This window comes from Pavona decussata, unplaced genomic scaffold, assembly GCF_977016875.1.
Source record: "Pavona decussata unplaced genomic scaffold, jaPavDecu1.1 SCAFFOLD_193, whole genome shotgun sequence".
Classification (NCBI taxonomy): domain Eukaryota; kingdom Metazoa; phylum Cnidaria; class Anthozoa; order Scleractinia; family Agariciidae; genus Pavona; species Pavona decussata.
Window position 1 is genome coordinate 566,778 of NW_028145602.1, and position 20,646 is coordinate 587,423.

The window sequence follows — 20,646 nt, forward strand, 5'->3', positions numbered from 1 at the left end:
TGTGATGGCAATCAGTATGCAAAAATTGAAGAGCTGGCCGGACAAGTCCCAGACTTTGAAAACTTGTTAGTCCTCCGGCAATGGGCAAATGCTTTGGCCAAAGGCTGCCGTGAAGTCAAGTTTGTGTGAGAGTACATTAATATTCATAATATTAGTAAAAATAGAGCTGTAACCAAGATAAAACATATTGGATTAAAGAGCGTTCTCTGGTTAAAAAGATTAAAAACATGAGTTTTTGGCTATCAGTCTAAAGGCTATAGACTGATAGCCGAAAGCTCATGTTTTTAATCTTTTTAACCAGAGAACGCTCTTTAATCCAATATTCATAATATTAAAATACAAGGCTGAAGGGGCAGATCCATGAATTATGTGAATTTTGGGAGGTGCAATTGATGCTGACAAATCTTGACAACATGGCAATATTAGGAAACAGTTGCTGATTTTTATTTCTTTCTTATGTCATGTTATGGTTCAGCTAACCAAATCAATGTTTCTATATTGTTATACACATAAATTTATAAATATATATCTTGATTAATGATTCAATTTAAGATATATCATTATAAATTTAAAAAGAAATTATTATTGGTCATGAAATACTTATAAATAAATTTATTTAAAATAAATAATTACATAATTTATCATTACCATTACAACCAGTACTTGCTTATATATTTATATGAAAAGTATTAAGAAAATGCCCATGTCAAGGGCTGTAAGCTTTACATTTAGTGTGAGTGGGACAGGAAAAAGCTGTATAATGGCTGGCCCTGTAAGCTAGAGATTCATGTGGTTATGCGACGCTACAGATTCATGACTGTATGCGATGTTAGAGATTCATGTGACTGTATACGATGCTCTGAGAGATTCGTATAACTGTATGTGATGCTAGAGATTCAAATGACAATGCGCAATGTTAGAGATTCATTTTTTCACATGATTGTATGCAATGCTAGAGATTCTTGCAGCTGCAGGTGATGCTAGAGATTCATACATGTATGACTGTATGTGAATTACTAGGGATTCTTACAGCTGCATGCAATGAGATTGAAAGTTAACTCAGGTCAGGCCATGCAGACAGGAAAATATCTGGTTCTCAGTCACAGTCCACAGACCTTGCTGCACTTGATCCGTACATACGCCATGACCATTATTAGCCAAATATTTTCTCAACCAGCCCAAATCCACTCAATCAAAAAGTACATATATTATCTTACAAAGAAAAAAATATTGGTCTTATATAATATTTACAAATAATTTAATAAATTTGATTATGAAAATTACGGGTAGAATCATAGAGAGTCCTAAAGTGTGACGTCACAAATACTAGAATTTTTGAAATTATGGGATTTTTTCATATGATTGGAAAGAGCATGATGAAAAATGCCTACTTGCCAAAAATCAGCATCTTGTTGCGATTTGGGGTCGAGATATTTAGCTCTGTTATGCCCTGATGACTCCATACAAATCGTTTTACAATGTTTCGATGTTTCGATGTCCTCATGACACCATCATCAGATCAAAATATAATGTTCAACAGATAACAAGAACATTAATGTTCAAGTTCAAGTCCAAGTCCCTTGGGGCTAGGTGAAGAGTTTTGCTTTTACGCTAATATTCAAAGTGACTCAATAAAAGCAAAACTCTTCACCCAGCCTCAAGGGACTTGAACTTGAACTTGAAAATTAATATTTTTGTTATCTGTTGAACATTATATTTTGACCTGATGATGGTGTCATGAGGACACCGAAACATTGTAAATATGATTCTACGTGTAATTTTCATAATCAAATCGATCACTTTATCATGCTTGACAATTTAATAAATAATGCAGATAATTACATGTATTATCTTGAAAATAAATATTTATTGCTCTTATATGCATATTTAAATATTTATAAATAATTTAATAAAATAATTATGGAGAATGCTCAATTTTAACATCAGTATTTTGGCTAATATCCTTCTCCCATTAAAACCTTTTTATAACAATCTCAAATTGAGAAAATAATGTAGGGAGCAAACCTTTGGTACAAGATTGTGTGCAAATATGGGATTGGCACAGCATTAAGTACAATGTTTGAAATATTTGAGAATTTTGTTATAGTTTTGATGAAATTAAAAATACTTAAAAGAGACCCTGCCAGGGTAAAATATTCCAACAAGCAACATGGTCCAAATTAAGCGACAGCAAAGCCGGAAACGAAATTGTGACAATGAACAATTACTGTCTTCCAATTTCCATCAGCGACACAATGCATTGATAAAAGACCATGACAGGGACACAAGGCATATTTTTAAATTTCAAACAAGTGACACATGACCCCCCTCCCCACCCCCCTATAGGGTCTCCTTAAAACTAATTTGAAAATAATTCTTAATTACTCTTCTTTTGAATCAACATCAACTAACTCCCCATCATCCCTAATAAGAGGTGGCAAGAACGCAGTCAGCCAGCAGCAGACCTTCCACAATTTGGATATCAGGTGGAGATATCGAAGTGGGATGTTCCCTTGCAAGATTTTGAAAACTTTGACCCTCCTAATCCCTCTCTCCACATGGACCCTTACTTGAGAGTTCTTCCTGTTGTGCACATCCTCGTCAATGGAAAATTGCTGTCTTCCCTCCAACTTAACCGGAGTTTCCACTCTGACACCAAAGTTGTCCAGAACATGCTGAACAAGAAACCCCTTGTCAGCAAGCCACCTATCTCCCTGGTGTGCATGGGACAAAATACCGCTATCAGACAGGATTTCTTCGTCAGATTTGCTGCCAGGATATATGTCTGAAACGAAGACTGGCAGCATTAGCGGTGAAATTGCAATCAGACCTTTTCCGGTGTTATGGCCTTTGTACTCCGACCAGGTAGCACTTTGCTGGATTACTTGCGATGGTTTCTCAATGAAAAGTTCCGTACAGTCGATAATCAAATATACGTCCTCGTAATCAGGTTTAAAACACCTTGGTAGATTCTTTCTCATTGTTTCCCGATCCGTTGCGAAGCAAAGTTTCCCTAGAAAGTCAGACATTCGATCAATCCAGGTTGAGAAAATTTCGGAGACTTCCTGCTGTGAGATAAAGAAGCGATCAGCCAGGTCTTTCTCCAGCAATCCCAAGCGCAATCTTGTCATGGTCAAAAACAACTCGTCTATGGCACACAGCTGTCGAGGTCTTCCTCTCGAGACAACATAAGAAGGATCTTTTGAAACATTTGAATAGCCATTGTAGTAATTGAGGGAGAAGCCAGGTCTTGGTTTAAGGAAATTATACAAAGCAAGAAATGTCTGGTAATCAGGTAGTCCCGTATAGAATCGCATGTCCGAGTCGGAAGCCATAAACCGACGAACTCCGAACCTCTCCATTTCTCTTCGCTCTTCCAGCTGTCTTATTCGCTCCAACAAACCATCAATTTTTTTCTGACATCCACATTTCCTTTCTTCAGCTTCCATTACAGGCATTTGCACTTGAAGAGACTCGGATGCTTGCGTCTTGTCACTCTTTGCTTTCTTCGTAAGATTTTCGCTGGACTGGACTACCGGAATGTTGCCATTGCTCTGCCCAAGTTCCTTTTGCGCTGGCGCTTTCTTCAACAGAAGACACGATATATCTACTGGCCAGACTATCTGGTCTGTTTTTAAGTCACGTCTTGGAAATATGGAAGGGATGTTATTACAACCATACTTGTGACCGTCACGAAAGTGTGCGCTGCAAACACGATCACTCGCCCTCCACTTGTAGCATTTCGTTCTCAAATTTATAGCAGAAACCCATTTTTGCTTAAGTTTCCGGTCAGTTGGGAAACTATAAAAAGTAAGTGTCTTGTGAATCCAACTTTTGTGGGGGCAACCCCCAACAGCGCACTTGTAAGGCATTCAGTTTCGTGATAATACACCTTACATTTTGTCACAAATTTGAACGATCACGAAATCTTTGTTTTCATCGATTTGGTCGATCTACCCAGAATTCTGCGCGAGGCGCCATCTTTTTCCGTACGGCGGATTGACGTTGTCGGATCAAAGCTTAAAGCTTAAAGACATCTTCAAAGAGGCTGCCACCTCATTCATTTGATATCCTAACATTTCTTTCATCCAAATGGCTCGCCATCCTATATCTTCACTGGACAGACGAGGCATAGCTGATTTTGATGAACTTATTCATGAAAAAAATCCACAGAACCTTGAGGTCTTGTCTTATAGCTTTATAATTTGCCATGATCCGACAACGTTAATTGAAATAGCTGCACATAAAAAAAAAAACTGAAGGGGTTTAATAACTTCCCGATGACAATCGAAAAATACTCAAATTGTAAGTCCTTTCTATACTAATATTTATGTAACACATTTCTCTCAAATCACAATAGAAATGAGGTGTACCAGAGGTGAAAACTTCTTAACAATAGTAATTAGAGATAAGCAACAAGTTGGGAAGAGAGAGGCAGACGATTGCCTTCAGTGCGGCAAAAGCTGAAGTTTTTACAGAATGTAATGCTTGAAAGACAAGTTACCTTATAATCGGAAATTTACACTCCATGCAATTTACACGAATTTCAAAACTTTCTTTTCGTGTAAATAGTGTTATTTTTTTTTTTGGGAGCGTTACCGGCTTCTAGCGACATTATTAAGGTAGAGCGTTAATTTCCAAGACACTAATCATTTCTATTATCTCTATTCAAACCCCAGTGGTGACTAACATGTCATTTCTCCTTACAATGTTACTGCTTGATTAAACATTTAAGTCAGGAGAACAAAGGAAATAACCTTCAAAAACTCATTAATAAGTCATAAGCCCATTGACCTATCAAATGGTCGATAAAACATCATGTGCAGTGGTTTTAAAACCCGATAAAATCTCCTCCTTATTAGTATGCGGTGTTTAACGTTTTTCTCGTACGCTAATTTTCAAAGTTCACAAAAGCATCATTGTTATGAACTATCTTGACGCACGCTTTTTCAGGAATGTTTTTGAAGCCGTTTAAAAAACTCAGAGCACGTGTTTTATCAGGTCTGAAACCACTCGGCTTCGCATCGTGGTTTTAAATCCCGAAAAAACACTGCTGCTCGTGATTTAAACATTACATCAGAGATAAAATGCCTTGATTTTTATACAAACTCTCCCAACTAGTAGCAAAAGAAATCAATGGAGGTCAGTCAGGAGAAAATACATGTTGATACTTGGGCTAAAAAGGGTTCAGCACTTTTTGGCCCTTCTTTGCATAGTTTTTGGTGTATTTTGGACGCAAAGACTTTAGAATCATCAACTTATTCTCTCCAAATAGAGGCAGGGGGTGCTTACCATTTACATGGAAAACCCGGAAATTCCAGTTGGAAAATCAAATGGTACGCATCATTTCATTTGGAGTACTCGGAAATTATGGGCTTCTGGTTAAAGTGATGCACTTTTATTACTCCTTTTGGGATTTACAGCTGATGTTCATACATTTTGCATGTTATCATCTTCTGTTAAGACAAGCTACATCATTTCGTATTTATGCCGAAAATTTCTATCCGGGTGGTTTGCGTAAATGATCAGCACCCACGATCTCCACACTCGCGTTCATTCCCTTCATTTAGATCTGTTACCTTGTCTGTCACTTTAATTTCCTTTAATTGAAAAACTAACTTCCCCTTCATTTCACATTCATTTAGGTCACGTTTATTTCATATACCTTAAAGGGAATATGTAAGCTGTGGCACATGCGCAGTAGAGTTCAGTTGAGACTAATTTGCATACAACTCGTCGCGGGATTTTTGCTTTTGCGCCATTGCAAAAGCTTTCTAAAATATCGTAACAAACAGCCTCTGTAATAACAAAGAACGTTTGTAACTCGATTCAAACAGATGAAAACAGCTTCCTGAACTGTCCGACGGTATTTGAAAACGGTGGGCGAACGATTTCAAAGTGACATAGTCCCTTTAATGTCAGTAATATAGGGTAGCGTGGAGGGTCGATCAGACCAAAGCCGCCGTTACACGTTGAAACTTTTAGCCGAAACTTGTGTGCAACGGCGAACGAGACCAGTTCCACGAAGTGTTGTTACACAGTGAAACTCTTGTTTTATCACCACTGAGACCGTTGCGAGCCGTTGCAGAAGTATAAAGCTGTTTCACTTTCCGTGACGCTTGTCTCGCAACGAAACTTCGAAACAGTTTCAAGAAACTGACCATGTTACACGGTGCAACGTTGCACACAAGTTTAAGCTTAAAGTTTCAACGTGTAACGGCGTCTTAACTGTGGCTGCAATATGTCTCTAGCTAGTGGTGTTAATATTTTCATCTCAGATAGCCTGAGATTGATTTATATGTGCTAAACAACAGTTTTCAATAAATACTTCCAATTACGTTGCACTGACAGAACACTGGAAGAGTGCAAGTTTGTGTGAAGTACAATGCAATTAATATGGCATATTAATAATCGTTTAAATATTTTAGTAATGATGTAAAAAATTACAAAACGGAATCAAAAACTGATTCTGTTCCTCCCGCCTAATATATTTCATAACTGAACCTAACGTAAAATGTTACATCTATAAATGTAAACCAGCTTTCCGCGATAGTTATAAAACAGCTGTAAAATTGTCAGCTTCTTTCTGATCCAGTCAGACCTTCACGGGCGTTTGCGTGATAAAAAGCGCCCAATTTAATTTTGGAAAATAAAAAAACCGTAAGCAAATTGACAGCTCAGTTAATAACAAGGTGTATAAACAATTCTTTTAATAATCAAAAGAATTTTGAATAAGACGAGAAAAGATATTTTACTACGATTATCTTGACCATAAACGATCCAGATGATAAACTATTCTCATGGATAGAAACAGTCGGTTATTCAAACGAAGGCCACCTTAGACGACCATTGTATCAGACAATTAACTGAATACATCCATTTATTATTCCACTTTTAGGTCATTTCACCAAATAAGGTCAAGAGAACGCGCAAAATATAAGACAGTAATTCACTGTAGTGTCCTGGTTTGACCGGTTTACAACAGAGCGAATATGGACAAAGACATTTCACTGGCTTTCTGTGTTGTTTACGTCATTCGCACGCACCGAAACTGGTGGACAGACACATAATGCCAGGTGTATTTCAACACTCTTTCTAGAAAAGAAAAGCCAAAATAACAAAATCTTTTTGTAGTGGAATAATAAGTGGGTCATTTTAAGTAGATAAGGGCCCCCACAGACGTGGCAAACTCTTATCGATAACTTTTTAGTTGTCGATAACAAAAAGTTATCGATGACGAAACATCTCGTGTGTAAATCAAGTTATCAACTACCGGTGGTGAAAAATAAAGTCTTCGACAACAAAAGTAGTTTTCCTTTTCAAAAGGAAAACTACTTTTATAGTCGATAACAAACGCGGCAGTTTTGTTGTCGACAGCCTACTTTCTGTCATCTGTGAGTAAGTCATCGATTACTAAAGTCTATCTTTGCAGCGACGTAAACCATAGTTAGTAGAGGGGAGTAGTCCCCTCTACTACGTAAACGTGTCCACCATTTTCTGCATGATGTACACACGCGCATTACAAGCAAGTTTCCAGGCTCCCTCAAAACATACCGGCTATCAACAACTTAACTTTTAGAGTGTGAAAACGCATTTCCGAACATTAACAATTGTCGAGTCAATTAGATGGTCGATTAAAAATAGTCGCTGATAACAATTTACTTCGTCTGAGGAGGCCCTAAATGTGTCTGGTTCCTGATTTATCATACGTCTTCTTGACACTGTTAAGAACAGAGGACGCCTGACTGACTTGGTTTTAATAACCGGCCGTTAAAGTTTTTCAATGTGTCTGGACGTTCCCTGAGCTCTACACTCAACTGAACGCCGATCGTGGCGCAACGCTCCCGTGCTTGCAACTGGTGCGTGCAAAGTTCGAAAGAATTGAATCGAATACATAACGGAATTCAGAGAGGCGAGGCTTGAAAACGACACAAGAGACATGCACAGGCCAAATTAGTGTGGGAGTAAAATTTTGCGAATATTGACTAACAGTTAAAAAGCACTTCGTACCTTGAAAAAATATATATATTTCCCTTTGCCCAACAGTGTCTGTGCTTTCCATCACTGCGGTTAAAACAGCTTTTAAAAATTTGTGTGAGGTCGATGTACGGATGACAAGAAAACCTTCCTACCGTAAAGCTAAGAAGAAAACCGAAGGATGTAACAGCAGAAAACGGTTGAAACTGATTCATAAGGATTCATTCTGGCAAATTTTTTGGAGAATAAAGGACAAGTAATATACTACACAAGCCGTCCAAGGAATTTCGAATTATCATCACTCAGTGTGGTTCTGATTCATTGGTTTAAGCAGTTTTCTTCGGTTTCATCATAACGATCATCCATCATTGGAAAAACTCAAAAAAGTTTATGTACCAATCTAAAACAGTTAACTTAACCCTTTAAGCCTAACAGTGATCAGCATCAAATTTCTCCTTGTAATATCAATGCTTATTCAACCCCTGAGGTTATGAGAATTGGGGATATGATCACCCAAGGTGAATTTTCTTGATATTTAATAACTTCTTCCCAGTACTTTTATAAAAAAGTATGGGGACATGATAAGATTCTTTGATATTAGGAGTTAAAGGGTTAAAAGTAGGTTTTAACTTTAAAAATCATCCATTAAAACAAGCTCAAAACTATTTACTTGTAAAAGTATTCCATAAAATTTAAAAATTAGCTGCACGAGCTAATATAAAAGACAAATAGTGTTGCTTTAGAGACCGTGTATTACTCTTTGTGTTTTTCGGTGCATTTCCTGTACAGGGTCCGATCCGATCCAGGAGCGACCATTACACTTGTTTAACCCCGCCCAAAAAAAAAAAACAAACAAAATCCGTGTTATATAGCCCTTTAAAATTTGATTTTCTCCTCATACTGTAGAATTCTCGAACAATCAAGCTTTCTTTTCGTTCTTCCACATTCTACCAGAAATGCAGTCCTTCTGTATCTCTGAGGCACCTCAGTGGCTGTTGCTAGATAACTCCTAGGCTGATTCTCAAATTTTCATACACGACGTAGCTAATACTGACCGCGGGCGCAACTTTCATAAAGTTCGGTGCCAGGCCTCTGTAAAGTCCACGTGGTCCATCTTCGCTTAAAATTCTTTTTAACACCGAGACCATATTTTCTCCTGAAGTAGCATCCCGAGATCGTGCTGCAATAAAACACGTTAATACCCCGATTACGTAAATCCGGATCACATGCAAAAAGATTCAAAAACGTGCTTCTGGATCATCAACGAGATAAAATCAAGCGAGTTTTCAAGGGAAGAATGAGCTACAGTAAGTCATTAACCACTTTGACCTAAGACAAAAGGAGAAGTTGAAATCATCGGCCAAACCTCCTCAAAATGGTATCCATGTCGGTCTTAGCCATCCATAGCCGAAAACATTTATGAATAGTTTTCATGCCCTAGAAAAAGATCCGGCTGACATTGATGAAAAGGTGCCCTTAAGATTTTTAAAAAGTTCCTTACGTGAGACACATGACATTCCACCTTACCGAAGAAGATGGCGACTGGTACAAAAACCCATAATTTTTAACGTACAAAAACCCTAAAAACGCTCATAAAAACGTACAGAAAAGCTCTATAAACTTCAGACCTAGCATACACAATGTCGTTAGTACAGGGACGAAATTCGCCAAAATATGGCTTTCTGTGTACCTACTGACTGTGTTAGGTTAGCAAGGTATCGTGGTCAAATGTACAGCCGCCATTTTTTCCCGTACAGTGGATTTTCCCTTTAAAGCCCCTATTGAGGAGTGTACAGGATCCTGGCTCTGCCTGATCACACGGGCTACAGTATTCTTTACCTTGTGCTTGTAGTTTGGTCCTCACTAGCGACAGAGGATAACTAGCCAACTGCCCACATGTACTAGACACTGTACCACAGGCTAATAGAACCAACACTCCCGGGTCGGCAGACTCGTTCTTGTGGTAATTTAAATAGAAGTTTTTAAGCGTCTGCAACATAAAATCCACCGGGTTAACTTATACTGAGACTTCAACATCGTAAAGCACTATGGACAGTTATCCTAACTGGATAACAGTGCTATAAAAATTTGCATTATTACTATTATTTACAGCTAAGTGTTGAAACGTAAGGATGATAAAATACTAAAAATAGATTTAAAAATAGGAAACAGAGCCCATCATGGTGCTAATGAGAAAAAACGCAAACGCCACAAAACTGAAGAGCAGCCACAAAGCTGAGACGGGAATGGGTCAGACACAGGTATTTTCCTTTCCACAGATCCGAAGATCCAGTCCACTTCTCCAACATTTCTTCACACCAATAATACTGCTAGGAATGGATGCTAAATGCACAGATCAACATTAACACAGGGCTTCAACTCTTCTACATTTTCTACTAATGTAAAGTTTCCACAGTTCCAACAGTTCATGCAAATCCCACAATATGTTGAAAAATGTACCATGACGATACCAATAGGAACTAGATAGGGAAGCCAGATGCTATGTTATATTAAAAAGGAGTTTAGAAATCAGCAAATTAAAATCTCTATTAAACACATCCATAGATAACAATTAAGGTAAGGTAAGACGTTATTTATCGAGGGTAACATTGGATATTAATAAAACTGATAACCTTGTGACCCTCAAAATAATTATATAGATAGCATTCACAAGAAGATGCATGTAGGTCATTTGAAACATGTTTTCAAACTTAACACCAAGTGTGGTATTTGAAGATTATTTTTTGCCTGCTGTTATTCCACAAATTCACAAAATAATAAATTCTTAATAACGTCCCCCTACAAGAAATTTACCTCATATACAGCAAGGTCTATACCAGCGTAAGGAATAATTCCCAAGAGACTTGGGAAGAGTCCACGGTAAAAACTCCTGATTCCCTCAGTTTTAAAAATTGTGTATGCTGCGTGAACAAGTCCTCTATATTGCCCTGTCTTACGAAGAGCTAGTCTTGTTTTTAAAACCTGAAAAAATAAATAAATAAATAAATAAAATAAAATATAACAGGGGAGAAGTCAAACCTTGTGTCAAACTTCGTATTCCAAACAAAGGTCATTAGTATAGATGCTTTCAAGGGGTATTTTTCAGATATTTACATATGATAATATATAAATTTTAAATAAAAGATGGGTTTGGAGTTATTACTATTCATAACACAACCTTTCCAATTAAAGCCATCCTGCAGCACTTTCCTTACTTGTTGTGCTGTTTAGTATGCTAAAGAAAATGGTTCTACCTTTTCAAGTCTCAAAGAAATGGACCACAACCCTAAAATGTGACCATACTCAAATCAAAGCTACATGTATTGAGCAAGCAATACTTTCTTCTTTCTATTTTTTTTTATTGAAAGAAAAAAAATACTCTTGTGGTGCCTTGCAAGGTGCTTTTTATTCTATGAGAGTGGATTTAAGACAAAAATATAAACTGTACTTAATGCAAAGCAACAGAAACCTGTAAAAACGAGGATACTATCTTAAATGCAATAATGGAACAATAAGTAAATAATAGGCAACAGATAATACCAGAGTTCCACTGTATAATGTAAACATTCCCAATCAGGTCTCTGTACACTAGCTCCAATGCTGTAACATTCCATTATTATCATTAATTTAAGAATAAGAACACACTTTGGCAAGAACATCCACAGGAACTTTTCTGGCCATAGAGATATTTACTAAAATATTAAACACAAATTTATTACAATGTCACTTGATTTATAAAGATTCAGTTTGGAGGGTATAACTGGACAACTTGCAAGCAGTTACATAATGACATTAATTTAAGGGGCAAAAGGGCAAGATTTAAAGAAAAGTTTACAGTTTTTTAGGACAACTCTTTTAACTAGAAATACAGTGTAATAAGTAATTGGGTAAGGGCTGGTTAGTTACTCAAGAAACTGTAGACCAACATAAAGAGATTCGATGATTATGTTGCAAATGCAAGCCCTTCATCACAGCAAATCAAGAGACTGTAGGTTGTATGTGGTTTATTTAGTGAGAAGTGGAGCTACACTATTGGTGAGAGCATGGTAAGCTGGAAAACAAGTCAAATAAATTATTCACATGAAAAGCATTTGCTGTCATAAGTACACTTGCCATCCTGAAAGCACATGAAACCCCAAAATGGTAATTTTTCTTGAGAATGGGTCTCTTTATACAATGCCCAGATGCCATTTTGCCTTCAAAAGACCTTAGGATGTTCTTGCCCATTATAACACCTTTACCTCCAGTGGGTATATACTAGTTTGTGATGCTACACCCGCCATGGCTCCGGCTGTTAGTCTTTCCCTAACTCCAAGCTGCTTTTCATCTGCACCTAACAGCTTTTTTGCCTGTTTAATTAAGAAATGTTCCAGAACATTGTAAGTTGTTTTTTATTCCACAGCCAGAAAAGCAACCTTTACATGCTGCCTGGGCAATGAGGGTTTTCATAAGGCTTCAGGACATCTTAAAGAAGAAGTATCATGAAAATTTGATGTCATTTCAAAACCCAGAAATGCTTGTCTGAGAACAGGGACAAAAAAATATTGTCTAGTTTTGTTATAAATAATCACCCCGGTGCAATAAAACTGTCGATTAGTGCCTCCCGCCAGAGACAGAGTAGGCCGGTATGGATTGAAACTTGAAAAATATAAGGCTAATATTTTTCAAGTTTTTGTATTTTTGTTTCCAAAACGCACTAGAACAGAGTACGTGTTGTTCCTGTCAGGAATTGAGTTGATTTCTCTCCTCTCGCTGTTCTAGAATTATTTTGTAGCAAAGTGAAGGTCTTATTTCACCATTTTTAACAAAAGAGGTCAAAAGCCCCATGATACTTCCCCTTTAACATGGGCTGAAATTTATACAGAACACGGTACAGAGTACAATAGGGCTCACTGGGTTTATTTATGATGCTGCTCAGGTTTTTCTTAGTTTGATATCGGTACATCCCTGCATAAGAAGCCCACAACTAGGCACAGTGTATTAAAGCCAGCAGCTAACAGCTATGCAGACTTTGAAAAATTAATGACTCGTGCATGGGAGAATTTCTTCAAATTTAGATCATGCAGTTAATTGAAGCTTTTAATTTAAGCTTACTGAATTTTCAGTGAAAAAGTCAAAACTGCTTGTTTTAGCCTAAAATTTGGGATGATCCTTATTTGTGAGGAATAAAATATTAATTGTCTTCAAAATCCTTAGCATTCTGATGTAAAATGCAAGTTCTACTTAGTTTTTTTTTTCACTTTTTCCTCTCTCTTTTTTTTTACTTAGCAATAAGTATTGTATGCAGGCTTGTTTGTATCAGATAATTGCAAAAACATAATATTTTCAAAAAAGTCTTGCAACTGGAGATGTTAAGGTGGAATTCAAGATGCAAGAATCAGTAGACAAAGGCATAAAACAAAACTTCAATAGGTAGAACAAGATGATCTGAATTAATAAAATTTAATGTAAATATATGAAACATGTATTTTGAACTGTGGATCAAAAATCAAATAGAAGAAAGATCCTCGCAAGTACATGTACTACGCAACTTAAGCAGTTGCGAAAAGGAAGCTGAAAAAAATTCAGGCTTGAACAGGATTCGAAACCATGGCCATGGGTTCGAATCCTGTTCGAATCCTTTCTTCTATTTGATGATCTGAATTGGCAACAATAATCGATGCAAGGTTATGTGCTAGCCCAAAGTAAAGTCTATCCTGGATGTGGGGCTTTGCTTCCTCTTCAATGCTCTAGTAGATCACTGCTTACCCTTTCATAGGCAAAGAATTTTATGGCTGACTCTGGTGCAATTTTAACCACATTAGCACCATTTCCTCTCCATAAAGACTTTATACCTCCTTCTTTTATCATCATGGAGAAGCCAGATGCAATTCCTATCCTGTTCTGACTTGAAGCTTGTACCTAAAAGGTTCCACAATTGATGTGTAAAGCATGCTTACAGTTAGGATTAGTCATCATTAATTAAAAGGAGGACAAAAGAAAGTGAGAAAGGAAGGAAGGAAGGAAGGAAGGAGGGAAAAAAGGAAGGAAGGAAGGAAGGAAGGAAGGAAGGAAGGAAGGAAGGAAGGAAGGAAGGAAGGAAGGAAGGAAGGAAGGAAGGAAGGAAGGAAGGAAGGAAGGAAGGAAGGAAGGAAGGAAGGAAGGAAGGAAGGAAGGAAGGAAGGAAGGAAGGAAGGAAGGAAGGAAGGAAGGAAGGAAGGAAGGAAGGAAGGAAGGAAGGAAGGAAGGAAGGAAGGAAGGAAGGAAGGAAGGAAGGAAAGGAGGAAAGGAAGCTGGAAAGGCAGAAAGAAATAGGAGGAAGGACGATTTTCCAGAAAAAGTGTCAGTCCATATAAAAATAATGATCAGATAATAATCGATCATTTCAGTCATCATTGAAACAACAACAAAGGAAACTGATATGTTTGCTCCAAGCAAGTTTCTTACTGAACAAGAAAACAATAAAACACTGAGCTAGTTCTCTGCTTGCCTGTAGCAAAACTTTTAATCTATCCAGTGGTGCAGTGGCTGTCCTGGAAACTGCAAGAAAAGAAACACAATATGAGTTAAGGACGGTGCCTACTATTGTTACTGCGCATACGTTCTGCGCATCTCGAGATACTCGGGTTTCCTATGGGTGGTGCCTACTAATACAGGGATAATTTTGCGCGGTTTGAAACTATACGGAGAAAGCAGAACTTAGCAAGTGCTTTTGGTATCTCAAAGGAAAATTAGGGGTAACCATGCATTTTTCAGAGATAATTAAGCTTCAATTTAGGAAAAAAATCCCATACGTTGCTTTATATTTTGGCGCTTTTTAGAGATATTATTGCTTAATTATCTCTGAAAAATGCGTGGTTACCCCCAATTTTCTTTTTGGATTCCAAGAGGCCTTGCTAAGATCTGTTTTTCCCGCATAGTCAAAGCCGCACAAAAATACTTCGGTATTAGTAGGCACCGTCCTTAAACTATCTAAATAATATGAAAATAAACTATCTACCTATCACAAATTCTACCCGAGTTGTAGATATCTTCATTGACTCATTTGACGTTTTAATGTCACTATTCCGCATATACTTTAATTATTATTGTTTAAGAAAGCATGCAGCTAGATAACAGTATTGAGACAAGTAAACAAACAACAAGGTGGCATAATCGGGGGGACACATCCCTGTGGCAGGTTAATACGACTTCGGATTATGTGCACAAAACAAATGTAAGCCTCACTTACCTCCCCTTCTAACATGGGGTAGGACAAGAGTATTGGCAGAACCTTTCTTATCTCCCCAGCACCATACGGGCTGGATCAGACAAGATAAAGGCAAAGGTATGAGATGGCAAGATACGAGCAATGCCAAGAGCTTGAGGGAAGTCGCAACGCAGACTTAACCAAACCACAAGGAGTGACCCCAAGTTTAATGAATAAATTATATAACAATCCTCCCCCAAAGGGAGGGAGGGTGGGTAAACAAAATTTTTAAACGTGTTTGCGTTCCTGCAATACTGCCAGGATAATGCCCTGGGATAGTGTTCTGACGCTTTTATAGAGAGACAGTGACTCAAAGTTCGACCAATAGGAAAAAATGTGCTATAAACTAAAAGACACAACGTGGCAAACTACTAGCCATGAATAGGGCTTTACAAAACATGAACCAATCCCAGCAAAGGTAAGATTCATTTCTAGACAATTGTGCAACATATTGGTACAATTTCCTAGCCATGAAAGGCTTTTATTCTAACTGTACTGAATAGAGAGTATTCATTTATGAATGAGGCTTTCGTGTATATATTGTTGTCTGGGGCCGACACAACATTGCCATTGCCTGACCTTTTACTATTACAGAGTGGACTTGCCTACTCCTGCACCGCCTCCTGCTACCAGCTGTCTCCACCACATTCCTGATACCTTCTCTTCCTCTGTGAATTCATCAGGAACAGTCATATCCTCCCCTATGTCAATAACCTAAGCACAAACAGAAAAGAAGACAATCAACTTTATTCAGTTATTAAAATTAAAAATTTCTATTTCCAGAAAAGTCTCTTGGTTGGATTGTTATTTCATTTGCTTATGAAGCAGAAAGAAAGAAAAGAATAAAACTGATTGTTATCCAGCAGATAAAATGTACTCCAACCAATACATTTTGTTAATTAACACATTGTAACACTTCCCAATGTGGTCATGGTTCACTCAATTTGTCATCCATAGTCGACAGATATCATGCGATAGACGTAATTTTGCTTGCCGGGAGAAAAATGGCAAAATAAAGATCATCTCCAGCTTTTCTGAAATTTAACTATTATTTGTTTTCAGTGTGTTGAGAAATAAAACAACAAAATTATCCTGCTCTATCTTGTGGAAAATCCCCAGAATTTCGCCAACTTAGCATATTGCCTTGTCGGCTAAGTATCAAGCAATATCCAGTGTGATTTTGTTGTTAATTATCTGTTGGATAACGACTTATCCAGTGGATAAAGTTATCCTCTTTTTGAACAGCTGGGCCTGGTATTTATTTGAGTAAATATAGTACATCACTCATAGGGTGCGTGGGAGACAGGATTTGCAAACGCAAAGCACAAGTCATGAGTGCACTTGTGCTCTGCGCTCTCCCTTCCCTTGTGTCTCATATACAGGTTACGCCACTCACAGTGTGGTGTCTCCAGAACTGGATAATATCGTGCATACTGTGACCACTGGGGTTTAACAGGTGATACTCCCTCCACTCATTCCAGTTCACTTTCAGTGTTTTATCCTTATCCATGCTGAATGAAAAATAATAATAATAATAATAACAACTCAGAAATCTCTGTTCAATATTTCCTTTAAGAGGATGGTTTATGATGCAGTGTTCCAAATAAGAGGTTTTTTTTGTCTCAGGTCAAAATCCCAAGAAAGTTGGCTTCCTGACCAAACAAAATGAATGGTAAACTTAAGGAGATTTGGAGAAAACCACTGACATCCATTGTCCCCTGAAAATCCTTCATTGACTCCCTGACTTTGAAAGTTATTTGGCAATTTGTAATGGCTGCATTAAGGTAGTATTTGTTGTGTTGATGAGGCTTTCATACACTAGTGGATCCTGTTGGATCTGTCTTTCATATTCATGTATGGGTTGGATAAGTGGCTGCCAGTGGCACTTCTACATGCCGAGGTCCGATCTGACCCCACAGAAGAATAATAATTATTGTAAACTGCCATGAGACTAATGAGATACAGTGTATGTGCAGTATATAAGTGCGTTACTATTACCATTAACAAGGCTGACTGGTACCTCATATTTACATTCTGTTGTACAGTAATAGCCCATCTTAATTCTTAGATCTTAATTCAGAAGTTTCTACCTATACACTTTCACAGCAACCCCACTGATAAGAGCCTAACTTAAAATTTTAGCCTAAATAGGTTCTTATGGGGAGGGGGATTAAAATGAAAATTTTAGCCAACCAGGTTCTTAAAACCCAGGTTCTTATACGCGGGCTATTACTGTATTGTTTCTCTATGCCACTTTAGTCTATATTGATATTGTGCAGTTCCAGAAATAATCCATACCCACCCCAAGGAAGGTCATTGGAAATTCCTAGGGGGAGGGAGATCTTGAACGCCAAAAATTTCAAAGCAAAGTATGATTAGCTAAACTGGAATTTCCTGGGGGAGGGAGGTGCAAGACAAAAAAACCTTCCGTGGGTGGAGTATGAATATTTTCTGGAACTGCACTTTGCTTTAATGCGCTTGATGTGAATTAGGGACTTGGCATATGGTGCAACACCCACAAAATTAAAATGCCTCTGATGTCTTTGCCAAGTCTAGTACATAAAGTAGAACCACACTAACTGGAACTCCCTGCTAACTCAAACAAAATGTGATTTCCCCCAGATTTGACCCCATTTTTTCAGTCATTTACCATCAGCTAACTCGAACTTGGTTAACTCAAACTCCCCACTAACTAGAACTACTTTTACTGTCCCTTGGCTCTAATTTTAACCCAGGTAACTCAAACTCTATTGCAAAAATGTCTGTCAGTAAACCCTAAAAAAATCAGAACATAGCTACATGTAATTGATGTGTGGACATCTCATGTTAACATGATAAGGAAACAACGTTAACTAGATCTCGGCCTCTGTTTTGTCCTTGGAATATTCTTAAAATTTTGGTTAAAATTCCCAAACTAAACATTCTTATCAAAAGGATGTTACAAAACACCAAGTGACTCATGATTGTGAAAGAATGATAACACCACAATATTTTATTCATTTTTAAAAGGATAATTTATTGAAATTTAACATTAACTTGAACCCCTTGCTTACTTGAACTGTTTTTTGTCCCTTCAGGGTTTGAGTTAGTGGGGTTCTACTGTATTACCTTTTCAGTAGAAGATTCACCTCCTTGTCTGTCACTTGAACATTCATTTTCTCAAATGCTTTCTTGAGCTCTGTAGTATCCACACTTCCTGGACAGACAGAAACATGACAAATAATAATAATAATAATAATAATAATAATAATAATAATAATAATAATAATAATAATAATAATAATAATAATAATAATAGGAGAGGGGTTTCCCACAAAGTAAGGACACATATCTCAGAATATAAAAATAAAAATATCCATAAAACCTATATCATGACAAATATTGTAATCAACTAGTCTTTAACACCATCCCTGTTTAGTCAAGATGTTCAGTAACATTGACAAAAAAGTCATCCTTTAAGGACTAAAAGTATTATAAAAGTAAAACGTTATACCACTGTCATCTTGATCAATAGACTTGAAGACAATCCACAGTTTCTTCTGGTGATCTGTCACATACTTGACAAACTCTTCAAATGACATGTGTCCATCAAGGTTCTGATCACCTAATGACATAATTTGCTGCCACATACAAACAAAAAAGAATTTTTCTTTAACATCATGCGTGCAAAAGAAAACATTCAAGAACTCTGTGGAATTTGAAACATGGAATGAAAATTTAGAACCCCAGGATTTTGGTTAAAAATAATAATTTTTTTATCGTTACAACAACATGTACATGTTTTTGTTTGGTTAATCAATATTTTTTCCTTCTTGGATGTATTGAACTGGTACGTGATAACACAGAACAGAATTGCCAAAACAGCTAGTACATTTAATTTTTACCAAACCACAAATTATAACAATTTCCGCTGAACACTGGAGCAGATTATAGAAATTCTACGTGATCCTTGCTTACGTTCAGTACTAAAGAAGCTATTCTTGAGGAATAAAATACTAATTTTCAGAATCCTTGCGTGCAATGCATGTTAACCAATTATAATAAGTACTAGGTTTTTAAATATATAATTTCAGTATTTTTATTGATGCGTCTGTAGTGGATCATTCTGGGGGCAAGAAAAAGGAAACGACACGAAACAATAATAAAAATTGATAACAGGCAGTCTTACAAGCTATTTTCTCCGTCTATCATTTTGATCGAGGAATCAGATAATATCGTAAAGTTAAGCTTATAAATATAAAATTATACGAAAGCTTAATTTATGGTTAAAAGAAAATTAAAACAATTTCTAGTCTTTACGCCCACGCCTTGATGCGATTGAAAAGCACAGAATACAACTTAAAAGTTAAGGTTAGGCAAATCCTAGCGTAGATATTTGAAATTAGACATAATAGAAAACGGGAAATGAAGGGAAACGAGCTAAATATTGAGCCCGTAATGTGTTGTATACAAACCTGTGCTTGGCCCGCTTTATACCGCGATCCATGCAAATGTTTTAGACCTTCTGCGAGTTCGCTAAGGTCTATTCTCCCATCATTGTTTCTATCTAGCTTCTTAAATAGATCCTCTACTTCTTCTTTATCCATCTGGTAGCTGTTGTCGTCGAAATTTTCCTGTTTTAAATCATCTCCATCCGAGTCCATGTTTACAACGCCGGAACCATGATGGCGGTGAGGCTCAAGCTCTGCGGCCAGGCCTTGACGCATCTTTGTCGACACTGATACTTACAGACTTTCCATTCTGTAGTTTGGTTGACAAGAAAAGAAAAACTTTCCGACGTCTCTGTGGAAGCTGTACCTAAATATTCGCCTTCTATTTTTCTCGTAAAACTCATCCATTTCCACTCGACTGCCAACCCGGCTAATGGAGGATTTGAGAGGGAACCCGCTGGGCAAAGAACATTGCTTGCGCATGGTTGGTTGGCCAGAGGGTCAGCGACCCAAGGTGAAGGGCTGCGTCTAATTAATGAAACCGTCATCAATAGAGGACATATCAGACGCAATGCCGGGGAAGTACCTTTGAAGGCCCAAATTGTTTTCTGATTGGCCGACATGCATTCAATGCTAAAATTGTCATGATTTCGCAGAAGAGAGTAAATATTTACTGCTTGGTATATTAATTTTACCGGAAATAGAGTTTACGTGGGTGTTTTGGTATGTATATTAAACCGGCTGAGGGCTTTAAGCGTAGCATGGCGCATGGCAGAGGGCGAACTTCTCACGCTATTGCTGTTCGTTGATGGGGGAGCCTTTTAAGAATTCCAGCTAGAACTCGCTAGAGCATTCGCCCAATTTTGGGACAAATTTTGGACGAATTATTCAAGAATATAAATATATAGTCCTAGCTGTACAGTCCGCCTTCCATCGTCCGAGTAGTTACGGAATGTAGAGAGCCTTTAAAAAAAAACATTATAACAGCAAAAACGTGTCGTACGTGACCCA

The 20,646-nt window shown here is 37.4% G+C and overlaps 2 protein-coding genes across 2 annotated transcripts; both read right to left on the bottom strand.

Annotated features, from left to right (window-relative positions):
- Positions 1-1,867: 1,867 nt before the first annotated feature.
- On the bottom strand, positions 1,868-3,997 carry LOC146461891 (uncharacterized). The gene has a single exon (XM_085086325.1). The coding sequence runs from the start codon at positions 3,870-3,872 to the stop codon at positions 2,382-2,384; it is 1,491 nt and encodes a 496-aa protein (XP_084942451.1). The 5' UTR covers positions 3,873-3,997; the 3' UTR covers positions 1,868-2,381.
- Positions 3,998-5,587: 1,590 nt separating this feature from the next.
- On the bottom strand, positions 5,588-20,092 carry LOC146461892 (mitochondrial adenyl nucleotide antiporter SLC25A25-like). Its single transcript, XM_085086225.1, has 11 exons — positions 19,660-20,092; positions 18,699-18,825; positions 18,314-18,401; positions 16,602-16,716; positions 15,811-15,919; positions 14,447-14,496; positions 13,726-13,878; positions 12,219-12,326; positions 10,792-10,959; positions 9,817-9,967; positions 5,588-9,157 (listed from the first exon to the last, which is right to left on the bottom strand). The coding sequence occupies exons 1-11, from the start codon at positions 19,909-19,911 to the stop codon at positions 8,976-8,978; spliced, it is 1,503 nt and encodes a 500-aa protein (XP_084942351.1). The 5' UTR covers positions 19,912-20,092; the 3' UTR covers positions 5,588-8,975.
- Positions 20,093-20,646: the final 554 nt, after the last annotated feature.

Bases quoted from the DNA above. Each gene is read 5' to 3' on its own strand.
- LOC146461891 (XM_085086325.1), bottom strand. From the start codon at position 3,872: ATGCCTTACAAGTGCGCTGTTGGGGGTTGCCCCCACAAAAGTTGGATT.
- LOC146461892 (XM_085086225.1), bottom strand. From the start codon at position 19,911: ATGCGTCAAGGCCTGGCCGCAGAGCTTGAGCCTCACCGCCATCATGGT. The intron at 16,717-18,313 runs GTAATACAGTAG...TTTTTCATTCAG, and splicing joins GTGAATCTTCTACTGAAAAG to CATGGATAAGGATAAAACAC. The intron at 9,158-9,816 runs GTAAAGAATACT...GTTTTATTGCAG, and splicing joins GACCAAACTACAAGCACAAG to CACGATCTCGGGATGCTACT.